At 48.8% G+C, this 17,673-nt stretch overlaps 2 protein-coding genes across 5 annotated transcripts in view; one reads left to right on the top strand and one right to left on the bottom strand.

Moving 5' to 3' along the window:
- The first annotated feature begins 80 nt into the window (after positions 1 to 80).
- Positions 81 to 3,144, top strand: PSMB4 (proteasome 20S subunit beta 4). Its single transcript, XM_032449219.1, is given in 7 exon segments — positions 81 to 351; positions 1,042 to 1,219; positions 1,628 to 1,774; positions 1,952 to 2,033; positions 2,135 to 2,251; positions 2,629 to 2,717; positions 3,024 to 3,144. Coding segments are annotated over 7 exon segments (897 nt in total). The 3' UTR covers positions 3,037 to 3,144.
- Positions 3,145 to 3,947: 803 nt separating this feature from the next.
- The window catches only part of POGZ (pogo transposable element derived with ZNF domain), a 28,715-nt gene continuing 14,989 nt past the window's right edge, over positions 3,948 to 17,673 (bottom strand). The window contains exons 3-18 of one of the 4 annotated variants that reach the window (XM_015884684.2): positions 16,273 to 16,448; positions 15,568 to 15,676; positions 14,652 to 14,945; positions 13,709 to 13,906; positions 13,037 to 13,146; positions 12,331 to 12,665; positions 11,657 to 11,811; positions 11,343 to 11,443; positions 10,717 to 10,863; positions 9,735 to 9,869; positions 9,229 to 9,398; positions 8,530 to 8,670; positions 7,962 to 8,021; positions 7,562 to 7,674; positions 6,823 to 6,847; positions 3,948 to 6,704 (exon numbers count right to left, since the gene is read on the bottom strand). In XM_015884684.2, the coding sequence (XP_015740170.1) occupies positions 5,132 to 6,704; positions 6,823 to 6,847; positions 7,562 to 7,674; positions 7,962 to 8,021; positions 8,530 to 8,670; positions 9,229 to 9,398; positions 9,735 to 9,869; positions 10,717 to 10,863; positions 11,343 to 11,443; positions 11,657 to 11,811; positions 12,331 to 12,665; positions 13,037 to 13,146; positions 13,709 to 13,906; positions 14,652 to 14,945; positions 15,568 to 15,676; positions 16,273 to 16,448 (3,842 nt within the window). In that variant the 3' untranslated portion in view covers positions 3,948 to 5,131. Of the gene's footprint in view, positions 6,705 to 6,822; positions 6,848 to 7,561; positions 7,675 to 7,961; positions 8,022 to 8,529; positions 8,671 to 9,228; positions 9,399 to 9,734; positions 9,870 to 10,716; positions 10,864 to 11,342; positions 11,444 to 11,656; positions 11,812 to 12,330; positions 12,666 to 13,036; positions 13,147 to 13,708; positions 13,907 to 14,651; positions 14,946 to 15,567; positions 15,745 to 16,272; positions 16,449 to 17,673 lie in introns of those variants that run through there. The other 3 variants (XM_015884685.2, XM_015884686.2, XM_015884687.1) reach the window with 3 other exon arrangements.

Genomic DNA, 17,673 nt, shown 5'->3' with positions numbered 1-17,673 from the left:
AGTCGAGCCGCGCAAACCACGCCCCCCGGCCACGCCCCCTCCAGCTCTCTCGGCCCTGCCTCACTTCCGCCACTCCCAACATGGCGCCGTTCACTCTGCGCATCCCGCGCCGCCCTCAAGATGGCGCCACTCCTCCCCTCGCACTACGGTGGCCGGCGGAGGCCGCACTTCCCGGCGCGCGTGCGCAGCGCGGCCGCACTGTGACTAAGATGGAAGTCGGAGCAATGAACGCGCCGCCGCCGTTCTGGGCCGGGGGTCCGTCACCGGGAGCAGCGTACAGCCCCGGGGGGGTCGGCATCGGGACCGGGCTGCTGCCCCACAGCGCTACCCTGTGAGATATGGGGGGGGGGAATGGGGGGCACGGAGATGGACGGGCGGAGTCACGCGGCGTGTCTGGGGTGCCGGGGACCCGCGCCATCGGGGCGCGGGGGGGCTGTGGACACCAATGGTGTGGGTCGGGGGGGCACCCTGGATGGCGGGGCCACACGTGGGGGGGAGGGTAAGCGGCCCTCGGGCCTTGTAAAGCGTCGGATGGGGCGGCTGGGGGCTCGAGAGTTGGGGGGAAGGCTAAGACGGGGGCTCCGGCGACGCTGCAAGGAAGCTCTTGGGGGGGTAGGAAGTGCCCTGAGGCCTTGAGGTGGAAGCGAGGCTGGAGGGCGGACCTGCGGCGGCTCCCGAGCGCAGTTCGGCGCGGGGGGCGAGCAAAAGTGGTCCTGGCCTGAGGTGGACTCGCCGGGGCTCGAGAGAGCGGGGGCGGGCTTGGCGGCTCTCGAGGCATTTGGGTGGGGGGGGCTTGGAGGTTGGGCTGGGACAGCTTGCGAGAGTTCCGGGCGGGTAGGATTGCCTTGGGGCTGGAGGGCTGGATGGGGCTGGGGCCGGCTCCGAGGAGTTGGGGGGGTAGGAAGTCGCCTGGGGCTGGAGGGTGCGCATCGGGGCTGGAAGGGCGAGGCTCCGAGGAGTTGGGGGTTGCGGCTGGCAGTGCATGTCGTTCGGCCCCAGGAGCCCGCGACTGGCTGGACCGGCAGGTCGTGCTGCGGCTCGCCAAGGTATTGCATGCGCGGCTGTCTATCATCGCGGCGGACATGATGGGCTCCTACGGGTCCCTGGCGCGGTTCCGCAGCATCTCCCGGCTGCTGAAGGTGAACGACAGCACCGTGCTGGGCGCCTCCGGGGACTATGCTGACTTCCAGTACCTGACTCAGATCATCAACCAGATGGTGTAAGTCTTTTTGGTCCCAGGAGCCGCACAGCAGCACATCCAGGTTGGAGGGACTCACTGGGATCCTCCAGCTCCTTTAATTACTGGTGGCCTTTGGCTGCTTCTCTTGGTGTAAAGTCTGCGTTTCCAGGCAGCCCACAGATTTGGCATGAGGTTTTCAAGAGGAGGGTGGATGTGGTTTAGTGGTTATAGATGGTTGGACTCGGTGAGCTCAGAGATCTCCTCCAACCCCACTGATTCTGTGAGTGGTGATGGGTTGGGGTTGCGCTTGATGATCTTTGGGGTCTTTTCCAAACTTAATGAATCTACAGTCTTATTCTGCGATCCCTTGTCCTGCTCAGGTGGGTTGGGTGCTGGCCTGGTGGCTCCCAGCTCCTCTGAGTTGAATGATGTTTCTCTCTGCTTTAGAATTGATGAGGAACTGCTGGGAGATGGCCACAGTTACAGCCCCAAAGCCATTCACTCCTGGCTGACCAGAGTCATGTACAACCGGAGGTCCAAAATCAACCCACTGTGGAACACTGTTGTCATCGGAGGGTTCTACAATGGTGAGAGGTGAGAACACGGGAACATGGAACATTGGGGTTGACCCCATCAGCTCAATTCTGTTGGATGGGAACATCCTTTAGAGTTTCTCCAAACAGAGAAGGATGGGGGGGTCCCATGGCTATGAGCTGCGCTCTGGGTGCCCTCCCCTTGTGCAGCAGTGATGCTCACAGCTCTGTCCTTCAGCTTCCTTGGTTACGTGGACATGCTCGGCGTGGCCTATGAAGCCCCAACTCTCGCTACGGGGTATGGCGCATACTTGGCTCAGGTTAGTGCTCACAAATGGGAATGCGGAGCACATTGAAGCAACAAGCTCGGTGCAGGGTGACTGACTGTTGAGCTGTTGGGTGTTGATGACTTTTTATTCAGCCATTGATGAGAGAAGTCTTGGAGAAGAAGCCCAGCCTGACCAAGGAGGAAGCCCGCGACTTGATTGAGCGCTGCATGAAGATTTTGTACTACAGAGATGCTCGGTCCTTCAACAGAGTGAGTGCTGTTTGTGCTTCATCTCCCATCTCCTCCACGGTGACACCCAGAGCTGAAATCCCGTAGCTTTAGGAACCGTCCTACCACAGTGAGCCAACTCCGCTTATCCACCCAGGAAAAAGACAGACATTACTGAATGTGGTGCCACATTAAAGCAGATGAATCATAGAATCATCAAATGTCCCAAATTGGATGGATCTGTAACACTGAGTTGAACTCAGTGATCGTTATTGGCAGTGAATGATGAGAACCTCCATAGGGCCTGTTGTAAATTCTTATTATTGGCAGTCAATGATGAAAACTTTCATAGGGCCCACCATAAATCCAAGTCTGTAGGCTGGGCTTTACTGAAAACTTCCTCTGTTTCTTCTCTTTAGTATGAAGTCGCTGTTGTGACAGAGAAGGGAGTGGAGGTGGAGGGACCGCTGACCCTGGAGGCCAACTGGGACATTGCACACCTGGTCAGGTAATGGGCAGGTGACACACAGTCCAAGCTCTGTGTGCTGTCAGTCTGACAAAAACCAAGGGCACAAAGTGTGGGTGGGTGATCGGTGCCATACACTCCAGTAGAGGTCCCACTGATTCGGTGCTAGAGCCAAATCCTCTCTTGGCCGGGAAGCGGCTCTGGGCAGCAGAGAGCTTCTCACTGATGGACCTCCTGAGATTTTGCTCCTTTTCTTCAGTACAAAACTCTGTGCAGGTTGTGGTGGTGCACACATGGACCACATCCCCACCATGCCACATCCTGACCCTATAAACGCTCTTCTTGCAGTGGCTTCGAGTGATCTCTGCAGAACTGCTTTGTTGTGTCCGTGCTTCTGGGCGATGCACATCCAAGAACTCCTTTTGAAGTTCCCATTTCTTTTGGAAATGAAATAAACCTGTTAAGACGATGTCCCATGTTTGTGCTTTGTCCAGAATTGAAGGTTCTGACTCCTCATAACACTGCAGGAAGGTGGTTGACAGCCCCGTCCTTTATTCCTGGCGAAGGGCAGCCAAAATGTCCTTTTGTTTGTTTGCTGAATGGTTTCTGGTAGACACTGTGCTCCACCAAAGACATTTACAGTCGTCCTCCCCTTGGCAGTGCCTTTATCGTACCATCTTGGGTCAAAGTGCTCCTTCAGCACCTCCAGTTAACACTGTGAGCTCATTTCTGCCAAAGGTGACAAAGCTTTTTCCCTTTCTGTGTCATCGTAAAGGTTTTTGCATTGCCAGGTGGCGCTGATGGCAGCTGAAGGACTCACCTGTGGGACCTGAGCTGGTTCTGGTCCTGGCTGATGCCTGTTCACTTCCCACGTTCTGAACCTTAAGTGAAATATACACAATTGCTTCACTATTTGCCCTAATGAAAGAATGGGAGCATGAGTTGCCATAGCAGTGGGGTGTTCCAGTACCCCACTTAGTGCAGCTCGTGCCATATTCCTCTTGAACTGGGAATTTCTCAGCCCTGCAATCATTTATGAGCATTAAGTGCGTTGTTTCTACCACTGAGTATAAGCAGCTCCAATGGCAGAATTCTGCCTCAAGCATGACCGCCACATACACACTTCAATTGCTGTCCCACCTCTGAGCAAGGCTGTGTCCCTAAGGGCAGAGAGATCCGCCCAGAGCTGAGCTCTGTGCTCTGCTCCTGTGTCTCCCACGAGGCACTATGATATCCCAACAGCCGGACAGCTCTGCATAATAAAAACGCGTGTTTATAAATCCATTTCCCTGGTTTTATTAAATGTTCCACGTATGTACATTTTAAAGATGAACCATTTACAGGTCTGCACATGCTGCCTCCTGCTTTCCTTAGGTCATAGGGCAGGTTCACAAAACCTCTATGGAAACAGAAAGGTGCAGGTGCTTCTGAATTCTGTATGTCAAAATGCTTCCGCTTATACCGTAATACATACAATTAAAAAACCCTCAAACATGCAAATTGTAGAAAAATTTAAGCTGGCAGTGAAAAATAAAAACAAACGTCTTCTTTTTGTGCATGTCACAGTTTTGTTTTGTTAAATCAGATTTCTAATTCTAAGGAACGTAGTGTCTGATGCCACTGCTTAAAGCACGGTTATCAACTACTCGTCGTTAATCAATGCTTAATGGTCCATACATTTAACTCCCAACTACAGGGGAAGATCAAGGCAGCCTCGACTTTCCCTCTTCCATCTGCACCCTCTCTCGGGGACTCTTTGGAGCGCGGCGGTGCTGGTGGGCTCCCATGGAGGACCCGACCCAACCGCATGGCAGCAGCGGGGGCTCCAAGAACCATCGCTGGCACTGAGCAGGCAAAACGCTTCCGCTTGTGTTTGGATCCCACGTCCCAGCTCACAAGCCGAACAATTACTCTTTAAAATAAAATAAGATTAAAAAAAGAGAAGAAAAAAACCAAACAAACCAAACCCAACTCGTAAGGGCCAATTGTAGAAGGTTCACACTTGAAAGCAATCATTCATACCTAAAGTCAGCACAGAAACCTAAAGCTCTGGGTCAAGTGTTGGGAAAAAAAAAAAGAACCAACCTGTGTTAAGACATCCAAAAGGTTTATATACTGGTTCGTTAGCTACATCTGTTCTCCTTTCTTTAGAAATGGTCACATTGACAATGTATAATTCAAAACATTTCTGCACAATAAAAACAGAAAACTATGATACAGTGAGGTAAAGAAAACGCAAAAATATTCACCCACAATATATTTTCAGAAAATACCAACACAGTGATTTTTCTTTAAAAAAGCACAAAACTTATAAATGAACAGCATAAATGGCTATTTATCTGAGTGATCGCCTACAAATTTCCTAAACCCACAAATCCACAGGGAAGTGTAATGGTCTCATCCAACATTTATTGAAAAAACAACCCTTTCCAGATCCCCAACTCGCAGATCAGTGCTCAGATTTCCATCAGATCCAAATCGGCATCTTCGAAGCCGTAAAACGATTCAGTCTCGCTCTCCCCCTCGAAGAGCTGATGGAGGATCTCGGGGTCGCCACACTCCTCATTCTGGGGCTGCTCCTCGCCTTCCACCGCCTCCTGCAGCTGCTGCTCCTCACCCAGCTTCAGCTGCTCCTCCAGCGTTGAGATCAGCTCCTCCTGCATGTCAGCGTTGCGTGTGGCTGAGTTGGCCGTGCCGTCCGGCCCCGGCAGCACACTGGCCACCAGGAAGGACTGCTGCACGAGTTCAGGAGAGTCACTAATGACTTCCAGCACCTCCGCCAGCCAACACAAAACCAACTGGAGAAGGATGTCCGAATCGCACGTGGAGTCCGCCATCTCCTTGGCTTGCTCTTTCCACTTTTTATGCAAGAAATTTTTCACAGTCCTTTTTATACAAACATCCAGGGGTTGGATTTTGGAGCTGCAGCCAGCGGGTACAACAGCCGGGAGAGTGCTGGAAGCACTCAGCAAGGACAGTACCTCCTCCGAGAGGTGTGTTCGGTGGCAATCTAGCACCAGCATGCCCTTGCTGTTCTGGCACTCGGTGTGCTTCTGCCACACTCGTGACGCCCACAGCTCCATGACCTCGTCATCGCTGTAGCCATTCTCCTTCGCTTCCAGTATGATGGATTCAGGCACGTTGGCGGGCTGCTGGACGTGACCTCTGTAGAAGACCAACGTGGGAAGAACGCTCCCGTCAGCAAGGATGGTGAGGACCACGTCGCACCAGGGCTCACCAGTCCCCACCGTCTGCAGAGCGTTCTCCTTCTTGTCGTCACTGCTCAGCACCTCCACGTCAAGGAAGAGGGAAATCTCGTCGATGGCTGCGATCATGGAGAGGGGCAGGTCCTGCGTGTGGATCTGCCTCTGCACAAACTCGATGAAGCAGCCAGCGTTGTCCTCCACCTCTTTGGGGAGCGAGTGGGCCACTGCCCTCCGCGTGTGCATGCTGAGGTTGTGCCGCAGCATGAACCGCACGGCCCATTCGTAGGAGATCTTGAAGCCGCCCTCCAGGGAGCGGCCAAGTTTGGTGGCCTTCTGGAAGAGCGTCTCCTCATTGACGGGCAGCTGCTGCTCCCTCTGGGTGAGCACCCACTCTGCCAGCTTCTCCTCGGCCTCCAAGCTCAGGTATTTGCCCTCCGACAGCGACGCCAAGTTCTCCTCTTGGAAAGCCTGGAACCTCCGGAGCCAACGCTTGATGCGCCGCTGTGGGTTCCTGAAGTGCTCGGCCGCCTGCTCAGTGCTGTAGCACAATGCAAACAGAACCACCCGCAGCTTCTTCACCGACAGCTGCTCCTTTTTGCTCGCAGGTTCGGTCTCCTTCATTGGCTGCTCGTCTTCCTGAGCATCGATATTTAAGCACTCTTCCTCCTGGCAAAGCAGGGGCTGGGTGTGGGCTGCCAGTGCCACTTCAGGCTCCAGGTCGTCCTTCGCGGGTAACACAGACTTAGTTTTCACAGTAGCAGCTTTACTGGGGGAATAGGCAGGGCACGTGTTCTTCATGCTTCTGTCCTGGGGCTGAATGTGCCTTGAAGGGAGAGAACACAGTGCCTTCTTAAAACCAAGGAAATAAAACCACAGGAGGGAAAACAAGCAACCAACCTCCAGACTGCAACAGATGATAGGAGAGTTCACAAAGAGTTTACCTGGAATGTGATATCCAAGTAGGCCCTGCGAGAAAAAGACAAAGACAGTTGTGGCTTTGCAAACAAGCAACAAGTCAGTGCAAATACACTGTGCTTTTGCAGAGATAAGGCTCAGGCATCTCTATCTGCTGCAAGAACCAGATGCTCATTTGACCCCCTCCCTTCCTTGAGAGGTCTTGCACCCATATCCAAACCAATGAGATCTGCCCAGTAGTGCAGAGCAGCATCAGAACCCACCAAAACCAAAATCCATCAGAAATAACACCAGGAGTTTGGTTTGGAAAGCTCAACTTCAGCCAGATTGCTGCAGGCAATGACCTTCAGTTTTGCAAATTGCACTTATGGGTACGATTGCTGGAACAGCAGCTCCAGGCCCCATTCAAAGCCCAACATCAGCAGCTGCTCCAGGCCTCTCCGTGTCACAGAGGTACAATGATGTCTCAGAGGAACAGAGCAGCTCGCTGAAGCCCTCCGTATTGTTCTTTCCTGGGAATATCTCCTGAGATCTAAGCTGCGCAGCTGAGCTCAAGCTGACAGCCTCACTGGAGGCTTAGCTCTCATCTCCATAACAATTGTGACACATTCAGCAACTACAGAAGGTCCCCAAGCTGCATTTTATTGAAGCTCAGCAGTCAGTGAGTGCTTGGCCACACCGGTGTTTGAGCTGGGCTCTAGGAACTCACAGGTTATGTCTTTCATTCATTATTTCAACTTTTCTGCTCCTTTTCCAAACTCCTACCTCGGAAAACAATGTTGCTGAACTCGTGTGATGGGTTGAAGACCAAATGCTTGGCCATCACATCACCCTCTGATGATGCAAAGAGGCAGGAGGAGCAGCACAGTTTCACGCCACTGTACAAGAAGAAAGTGAACTTCGTATCAGCATTTGCTATTAGAAGAGATGTATGCCCATACCAGGGACAAAACATCCCTCTCAGCGCTGCAGTGTCCCCTCCCTAATGTACTGTCCTCCATCTGGAAGGCAGGGGTGGTTGCCTTCACTTGACCTATGTTACTGCATTGCAAATATTAAGCAGTGCTTCTTAAGCAGACGTGAAAGTAAAGAACACAACAGATCAGGAAATGAATGCACACCAAATCCCCGGGTGACTGAAGTGAGATGACAAGTCTTCCCTTACCAGGCAGTGTAGTTCTTGAACAAAGCCAAGTATTTGGGACTCTTCCTGGGAACGTGGTTGCTGTATGACAAAAGAGTTAATGAAACATCAGAATTATTCCAGGTATCTGAAGGGCTATATAAAACTGTGTGAAACCTGGCATGTTTACAAAGACAGACCCAACCCTGGTTTCAATCATCCTATTTTGTCTTTTATTTAAAGAAACAAAACTCCTGATCTGGGGTCTAACAAAGGTCCTGCGCAGGTTTATAGAACCATGGCATAACCTTCTTTTCATTTACTTTTAAATTGTATTTTTAATGTGAATACAAGACTTTAGCAAGAAATCCTAGAAGCCTGGAACAGTGAGCTTGCAGTACACAGGCTGATAGCCATAGTACTGTGTGGGGAACGAATCCTTCAGCTTTTGCACTCATTTTCCCATCTTATCCCAAAGCCATCGCCCACATCCGTGCTGACAGAGAACGCACACCTTACAGAACAGGCAATGGACTGGAATTTTGTGGAACCCCCTTTGTGGGACACTACCACATTCAGCCAGGAGGGATTTCTGTGCCATCACACCTACTTGATCATGTGGTTGGCGTACGCTCGGGAGCAGCACGTGCTGTAGCGGCACAGCGAGCAGTGGACGTAGGTGGGGAAGTGGTTTGGGAAGTCAGGGATCTCAAAGCTGCACTCCAGGCAGGTCTGCCTGCCCAGGACACTCCTGAGAAGAGAGGGACATAGCCATCAGTGGGGAAAGGCATCTGCAGCAATAACCACCAACAACAGGACACACATCCAGCTTCCTGAAGTTAAACCGGTCTCATCCTGCACCAAAGCATTTCAGGGTGCCTCAATGCCAGGCTCAATGCCTCCCACATCGTAATGGAGTGGTTAATAAATAAACATAAATTCAGACAAAATGGCATGCCACAGGGTGGGCAGAAAGCCCTTATGGTGATGTAATCTCATTGTTTCTGTCAAATTGTCCACCTAATTAATCACCACAGAAAGGTTTAGGTTGGACGAGCCCTCCAAGACTGTCTGGTTCCAACACCCCTGCCACATGGAACACCCCTGCCATGGAAAATTCTGCATTTCAGTTTCATCTGAAGAGCTTTCAGAACATGTTTTAACGTTGTTTTGTGGGAAGCTAGATTCTCCTGGCAAAACATTTCCTTGGCAACCAGTGAGACACAGACTACCCATCGCTGCAGCATAACAAAAATGCCTGCACTGCCTTGAAAATCTTTATAACTTGAAATTGAGCAACAAGTCTGACATTTTTTTGACGGCTCTCTTCTGGACGCTCCTCTGGACGGGCGGGTACAGGAAGATGGGCTGAGGGTCAGAAGAGGAGAGCGGTGCAGTGTCCTGCCCAGCACCCTGCCCCATGTCGTTGGAAGAGATGGGCACCGTCCGGGGCTGTCCTCGGGATGCTCTGATTGTCACCTGCACAGAACAGAGCACTCTTACAACACAAGGGCAGAAGTGAGCTATCCTGGTTCAGTGACTCCTTTTAAAAGTAGTTTGGGGCTCTAAAGGGAATAAACAGGGGCTCCAGAACACAACTTGGTCCACTGAAAGCAGGACACAAGGCCTGAGCCTCTGTCTGAACCAAAAGGTATCCAGTAAATAAGTTGACGCACCTTCAATTGTAGATGCCTTGGCTGGGCCAGCAAGTGTTATGTATTAGATGCAGATAAGGCAAACATCTCTTCTGCCCACATCCATAAAGATACTATGGATATTTCCCAGGGAACCAGAATTGGCACTGGGGTTTCTTACCTTGGTTCCAGGCTTCAATCCTTCCAATTGTTTGGGCTTTCGGAACGTTTTGTGATGCTGCAGCTTGTGTTCAATTTTATCCTTGGCAAACAGGAACTGGAGTCTGCACTTGTTGCAGTGATAAACACTCTTCTTCTAAAGCAAATGCAAATGAAACACATTCCATGTCAGAGAAACAGGACCCAAAGCACGGCAGGTTGTTTTAGTTTTTTAAAAAAGAGAAGAAAATTAACACTATTCCCACCTATAACCAAAGCTAGTCCCACTTTTTTAGAACCTGAAAGGGCTACTGGCACAGCATTCCCTTCCCACTGACCCCACCTCACTATTTTTGCTTATTTTTTAATTAAGAAAGCAGTACTTGGGGGGAAACATTCCTTCCAAGCTTGCCTTGCCTTTGCCTCTTCCAGAAACCAATGAAGGGCTTTGGGGCAAATAAATGCAAGCACTTGGTAAGCAGGGCACACTTCTGTATTCCGCAAGCATGCTCCAGCTACACCCACATCAAAAATGTTGTCAATACTGACAACATATGTGGAAACAGAACACTCAGCTACCAGGCTGATTTGCATTTGCATATGTACAGCATTATTTATTTATTACCTGAAAAAAAAAAAAAAAAGTTAAACCCCCCAATGAACACAGAGCTGTTGGTTAACCACCACACGAAGCACACACACAGCCCAGCAAAAACATTTTTCTTTCTTCTCTGTAGCAACAATCTGTGCTGCTCCTAAAGGAGCACTGACTCTTCTCTGCAGCACAAACCCTATGAAACATCCAGAATGACAGCGTGCAAATTGCATTTGTTATGGAGTGAAAACAGTTTCTACCAAAGCCCCTCTCTCAAACAGGTTTGCTCTCTTCTCTTTTCTCCTTTCTTGTCCCCTTCTTTCCTCCTTTACTTAAACCCCCAACCCAGCACCTCCTCACACACTCATTATGAATCTCTGCAGACAGACAACAAGGACAGACACAGTACCTGGTGCCTCATGAAGTGCTGCTGGAAGGCATTGCCGTTCTTGAAGACCTTCAGGCAGTAGGGGCAGAGCAGGTGCCGCGTGTCCTCATGGATCATTCGGAAGTGACTGTCCACCTCTGAGTACAGCGACGAGCGGTACTGACACACCTACAGGGGAGGGCAGAAACAGCGGTGAAATAACATCAAAATCCAGCTCACCTCCACCATTGCACTATGGAGATCCCAATGGCTCTGTGCAGATCTCTCCAAAGACAGTCAGTGGGGTTTTGGAACCAAGTCCCAAAGAACTTGCTGGCTCATCACATCAGTGAGGCACTGAATTGGGCAGAGCAGTCAGAGCAGCTTGGGAAAACAGACTGAAACCTCACACAAAAGAAAGGAGTCACAATTTCAAACTCCAGAACCATGAGGAAAAGGATGAGATAGTCAACACAACACAGGTGGAGCATATTAAAAAGCATTTTTCCAGGGCCCTTGTTTTTGGAGGGACAGCATTGGGCCTCTGGGTGGAGATGTTCAGAATCCAGCACAAAACTCGTGACAACAGAAGGAGAAGAAAAGGTGTCACACAACCTCATCTCCACCAGAGTGACACCTTCTCTTTATGGCACAGTGGCTTTTAGTACCTGGCAAACGTAGGGCATCTCCCCCGGCTTGTGTGTGTCCTTCATGTGCTGAAGGAACATTGGTTCATTCTCAAATGCCCATTCACAAATCTTGCATTTTGCTGCAAAAGAAGAAAAGAAAAAGCAGGTAACAGCTGGAGGACAACAAGGTAAAAAACACCACCAGGTTACAACAAGTTCCTCTGAACAACAGTTCCTTCAAAAAAATCATTACTACTCCTTTTTTATTAAGGTGCTCATCTTAAGAGGTTGGCTATCAACCTAAGACAAAAAACCCTCTCAAACCCAGAACTGCAGCAGCAAAACCAGCTTACTTGTCGACTCATAGGGACTGTGGACGTTCTCTAAGTGGCACTGGAGCTGAAACGGAGTGGAGAACTGCCTGTAGCAGTGCTGGCAGATGGTGTGCACGTCCACCTCTCCGTTCTGCTGGTCCAGTTCCACGTGGTGCTTCATGTGGTTCATAAACCTTATGGAGATGAACAGCAAAATGTATGAGCAGAAATCCACACATTTTGCAGGCCTGGCAGCACTAGAAATTCTACACCATGAGTTTTTAACCCATTCTATCATTACTTATAAGGGCCCAATAGATTGAATGATAAAACCAAATTAACTTTGACCCAGAAGAGCACTGAGGTGGATCCTTCTTGCTCTTCTCAACACCAGCACACACAATCCCTTATCCAGCAACCCCCTGTTCTGTAACTCCAGAAGGTACAGAGGAGATGCAGCACAGCGCTTTGGAGCACTTCTGACCCCAACCATTATTCTTCTCTTCCATTCTTCTCCAGCTTTCTTATCCACTCTATCTTTCCCTGACTCAATACATAATGGCAGATGAACCGCTTCACTTTTCTGCTTCAGCTCTAAGCATACCTACACAAAGGGACACCTGGGAGGTTGCTGCTCCCACCTTATTTTCACTCCTGCAGATCTGAGGCACCCAGAACACTGCAGCCTTTTTGTGGCATGTTGCATCCCTTACCGTATGTTGTTCTTTAGCCTCTTGGTGCAGTGCGGACACCGGAAGGAAGTTGGAACCTTGGGAAAGTTCAGCAGCTGGCTCACTTTGCCACCATCTCTGCCGTAGTAGAAGTCATCCACCAGCATGATGAGCTTGCTTTGGGACGAGTCAACCACGCCTTCACTTGGCTCTGGGGCTTTAGCAGGTGGGGACAGTGCAGGGATAGGAGTAGAAGAGGGAGGGGAAGCAACAGCGGTGTTTTTTTCTGGAGATGGAGGCTTTGCAGATTGGATATTCGGTTCAGAATCGAGAGATTTTCTTTTCTTGAGGAATTCGACCATTTCAGGGCAGCAGTACTAAAAGACAAAAAAAAAAAAGCCACACATTCAGAAGTATCCAGGATAACAACTGATGGACAACAACTGATGTTGTTAAGGGCAAACAGGCAAAGGCCAACCAGGACTAAAAGGTGGCAGGTACACTCCAGGAAACTCAGAAGGAAAAAAACAAATGCAGATTCAACATTCAGATCTCTGCTTACTGTCAGTAGGACTGAAAGACAATCCTGGCACCACAGCAGGACATCCAGCTGAGGTCCTGACATCCTAAGGGATGCTGTGGAGGCCTACAAAAGTTCTCCTTTGCCATTTTCTTCCCTTTCACGCAACCCCCGATCCAGGGAGAACTGTCCACCCCAGGGTGGTTACTTACACACATATGTACTTACACACATATGTCCTCTTAAAGCTTCGGTGACTCGGAACTGAGCATCACACCGTGGGCAGACCTTCCTGCCACCATCTTGCAAATCAAAGGTAGGAATTGGAGATGAACTGACTGTAACAGGAGGGAGAAAAACAACACAAGACAAAACAGAGAATCATTACATGTCTCAGGTCCAGGATGCAAACTCCCAACAATCTGTATGCTGAAACACATTCTCATATCTTTAATAGGGAGTATCTCAACATTAACCTAATTAAAAATAAAAAACTCAACTAATCTTTCCTTCTTTGGTCATTTCATTGGTTTCCTATCCTTCAGTTTAAAACCCCGTTCCCTTCCATCACCTTCACCCCTACCTGTACATAGAAACTCAGTATAGATGACACAAAATGTGCCTTAAAAGAACTACAGGACTCCAAGACTCCACAAGGAGGTGATGGAACAGATGCAAGGAATTGATTCTTCCCCCTCTTCATGCTATGGGTGTGCGTGCTTTCAAGATACACATCAATAATTTCAAATGCAAAATAATGTATGCAAGCAGTATCCACACACAAAATACAGCCACTGGGTAAAAAGTAATAATGTCAAAGATGCAGGAAGATGTGGGAAGGCTTTTTAAGTGCCCATGCAAACAATGAGATCTCAGCAGTCTCAGGGCAGTTCACTACACCTTTTGACGATGACGATGACTCTGACGTGCTGGACCTCTGGGAGCCGTGCACAGGGCTGCTGTTGGACACCACCATCGGTCCAGGGCTCTGCCCCAATGAGGGAACAGTGTTCAGGGTGTTCACCAGTTTGGCAACCTCATTGCTGTTCTCACCAGTCACTCCAGGTCTCTTTACAGTCACAAAGCTTGCAATGCTCACTGCCAAAGGGAGGATAACAGAGGAGCATTAATAAGAATTGGTAAGAGCTGATGCACTGAATGAAGCTTGCCCCCACTTGCATGCCTCACGTCTGGCTCTTCTACCTTTCATCTTCTACCAGCCATCAATTCTGTCCAGCAAAGTGAAGGGAAAAGACTGGGCAAGTAAATTTCCCTGCCAAACCACGCTCTAAGACATGAGCCATTCCCTACAGTGGACTAAACAAGATACTGATGGTCACAAAAATCCCTTGTATTTCTCTTCAACATGTCACTGTACTCAGTTAAGGCCACTTAAACCTAAAAACAACGTGATGACTTGGTGAACAAAGAAACATTCGTTTTTTGTCTGTTGCTATTTTTAAGCAATCATATCGCTCACAAACTCAGCATTAAAAAAAAAGCCCCGTGCTTAGTTTCTGCTCGTTATCTGCTCATTATTGTTCAAAGTCACAAGTGATTAACAAATAGTATTTTTCACTTTTGGGGACATCTAACTGGTCGTCTCAGAACATCCTACAAAACATGAAATCTAAGAGGTTCTCAAAGCAAACTGGGCCCTATAACACGACGCTCATCGAATTGCAGGCTGGTAAGGAGATGAAGCATGAGTCAGTGCCCAAAGCAAAAGCAGAATCCAGGAACTCTGACTCAACTTCTGAGTTTCAGCTCTAAGCTGTATGTTTGAAAAGCAAATTACAGACAGTGTTACACACTCGAGTCCCTTTGCTTCTCCAAATCTTACCTAATTTGGGGTTAGTAGCTTGACTGGACTGCCCTGGCTGCTGCACAGTTAACTGTCCCAGTGGTGTTGGCTGCGTTGCAGTAGGAGTTGTGGAGGTGCTGGGAGTGGACTTACTTTGCTGTTGTGACTGGGACTGCGGCACTGTGCTCCTGATGGTGAGCGTGGCCGGAATAACCGTAGTGAAAGTGTTGGTGGTGGGTCGGACCGGCATGGTCGTACCTGGTCTCACCTGGGCCACCTGGGAGAACACCTGAGGAACACCAACTGCTGGCTTGACAAACTGCGTACCTGGGGCTTCAAACAGCAATGAATAAAGGGAGATCAAATCAAACAATTCTGTCCCTTGCCCAGAGTACAACCTCTTTTCCAACACTGCCAAGCTCCCCAAATCCTCGTTCATTTCAATGGAAGTCTTATAAGCTCAGCACCTTAATTTTCTTTCCCAAACAGCCTTAAATTGAACCTGAATCACAGAATCACAGAATCATTACAGCTGGAAAAGACCTCCCAGATCATCAAGTCCAACCCCAACCCACCTCCGCTAAAGCAGATCCCCATATGCCACATCTCTCAAGACTCTGCGTGTGATTTTGTTATGGAGAAAGAAGTTATGAAGTTCTGCAAGACTTGTAGAAGAATGTAGAAGAAGTTATGGAGTTCTGCAAGGCAAACATTCCTTCCACTCAAAAGACCCCTATCTACCAGTGGTTCGTTACTACTGTCAAAGGGCTGACTCTCAGCTGGCAGAATTGGAGCCACTAATACACACATTTTGTCAACTACAGAACAGGAAACTCCTCCTCTAGAGCTCCAAGGTTTGCATTTCAGCTGTGTATTTCAAATATATAATATTTGTCCTTGGTACTCCGTAAAGAAAGATGACAAAATCATGGCTTGGATTTGTTTCAGTCCTTACCTGGGACGAGGGTGATGGGTCTGACTGTCTGACCCTGCTGTACATTCAGGACAATTCCCACTTGATTCATGGTGTTTTGCACAGGTCGCACGTTCCGCACGGGAAATCCCTGCATTCAAACAGTAATCACTGACATACCAAAAACACACCATGCACATTCAATTTGAGGTTTCTACCCTACAAAAACAACCAAACAAAAATAATCAAAACCACAGATAAAACAAAATAAAAAACCACCAATCCAAAGAGCAACCCCCAGCACTATCATCTATGGGATCAACAGAATCAAGGCCGTGCTGTTTGCAGGCAGCACCCTACCCAACAGCAAGGCCACCTTACTACTGATTTACAGCCTTCACTCTGACCTCTCCTTCACTGAGCACCTACTGAAATCTTCTCACAGCTCTTAAACAACTTGAAAAGCTGTATTTGCAGCTGTAGTTGTTGGTTTTTTTTTTCCTGAGATAAGAAAATTCTCTGCTTTGTTGAATCACAGAATCATCTGACTTGGAAGAGACCCTTAAAGGTCATCTTGTCCAACTCCTCTGCAATGAACAGGGACACCCACAGCTCCATCAGGCATTCAGAGCCTGGTCCAGCCAGCCCAACCCCTGAATGTCCTTGTTGGCTAAAATCTATAGGGATGAGCGCATCAGGCATTCCTTCCCAGCCTGCATGTAGTACTGGGGCTGTGAGGGCACCCACCTGCGTGGTGATGAAGATGGGCTGGCTGGTCACCGGAGAGTTTGTGACATGGTTGGCATTCTGCATGATCTGCACAGGTCTTAACACTGGTTGGGTCACCATGGTGCCCAGACCCGAGGTTGGGTTCTGGGTGAGGATCAGGGGTTGCCCGCCTTGCTGAACAAGAGGGTTGCCAGCTGGAAGAAAAAGAGAGATAGAGTGAAAGTTGTATTTGTCAATGAAAAAAAGCTGCTGCAGAATTGGAATGACTTTTTCAGAGCACGCTTTAAAAGTAAACTTTTTAAAAGTTTAAGTAAACTTTTAAAGTTTCACTTAAAAAGTGAAACTATTGGACCCTTCTACCCATTGCTTTAAAACTCCCATTTGAGCAGGGTTTTCTGAGCTGCCTAAGAACAAGGTGATCAAAACCCTTCGCTCTGAGCAGCCTCAAAGATTGATTACCCTGGTTCCTGCATGCCCTTTGAACACAACCACAGCAGCTAAAAAATATATATATATTTTTTTAGCCTCATTAACTATTTAGCACAAATTCACCTGCTGGCAGATACTGGAAAAATCTATGTTCAACCACTCACTCCAGCCCCCGGTGCAAGTCTGTGAACAGCACTGCCAATCACAGGCAGCTCAGAGCCAATTAACCAGAACCAGAAGGACACACAAGTTCTGAACCACCTAAAGCCATCCCCAACATCCCCTGACTTGATGGGGACTACAGCACTATATTTTCATAAAGAGTCAGACATGCTTCAACACAAGAATTACAGAATATAAGAACATCTGGCTCCCACTGAAATCATAATGTGGGCTGTCTCGTAAGAACATCTCAGAATGGTTTAAGTGCTTTTTTCCCTCTTGACTTGAGTAACATCCTCTGATTTAAACACATCTCAACTCCAAACATCCCATGTCCACCACTAGAGCAACCTGACACTCTCTGAACTGTCAGCTGTTTGGGTTGAGATTCCCATAATGGAGATCTGCCTCAATTATTTTCCATGATGAGTTGCAACCATAGAATGTCTTGGGTCAAAAGGGCTCTCCAGGATCACAGAGGAAAAACAAACTATGTGTCTTCTGAGACCATTCTTCCTCATAACATTTTCTTTACAAGTCCCAGAACCTCTGCACATTTGCCTAAGGGACTTTGTGGCCTACGACCACCCTACAGAAAATCTACAGGGTTGGGTCCTTGTGTTTCCAGCAGCTTGTTAATTGTTGGCTGCATCCTCCAGCCAAGATCCCATTTGCTCTACAGGCTCTTACCTGCCAACCAGAGCAATATTTGCACAGAATGAGGAAATCCAAAGCCTGAAATATGGCCCAGTTACTTCTGGGGGCACCAAATGTGGCTATAAAGCAACAGCTGAGAGAACCTCTCGTCTACTGGCAGGGCTCACTGAC

The sequence above is a fragment of the Coturnix japonica genome, chromosome 25 (genome assembly GCF_001577835.2).
Source record: "Coturnix japonica isolate 7356 chromosome 25, Coturnix japonica 2.1, whole genome shotgun sequence".
NCBI classification, from domain to species: domain Eukaryota; kingdom Metazoa; phylum Chordata; class Aves; order Galliformes; family Phasianidae; genus Coturnix; species Coturnix japonica.
This window is presented reverse-complemented; position numbering and strand designations above follow the sequence as displayed.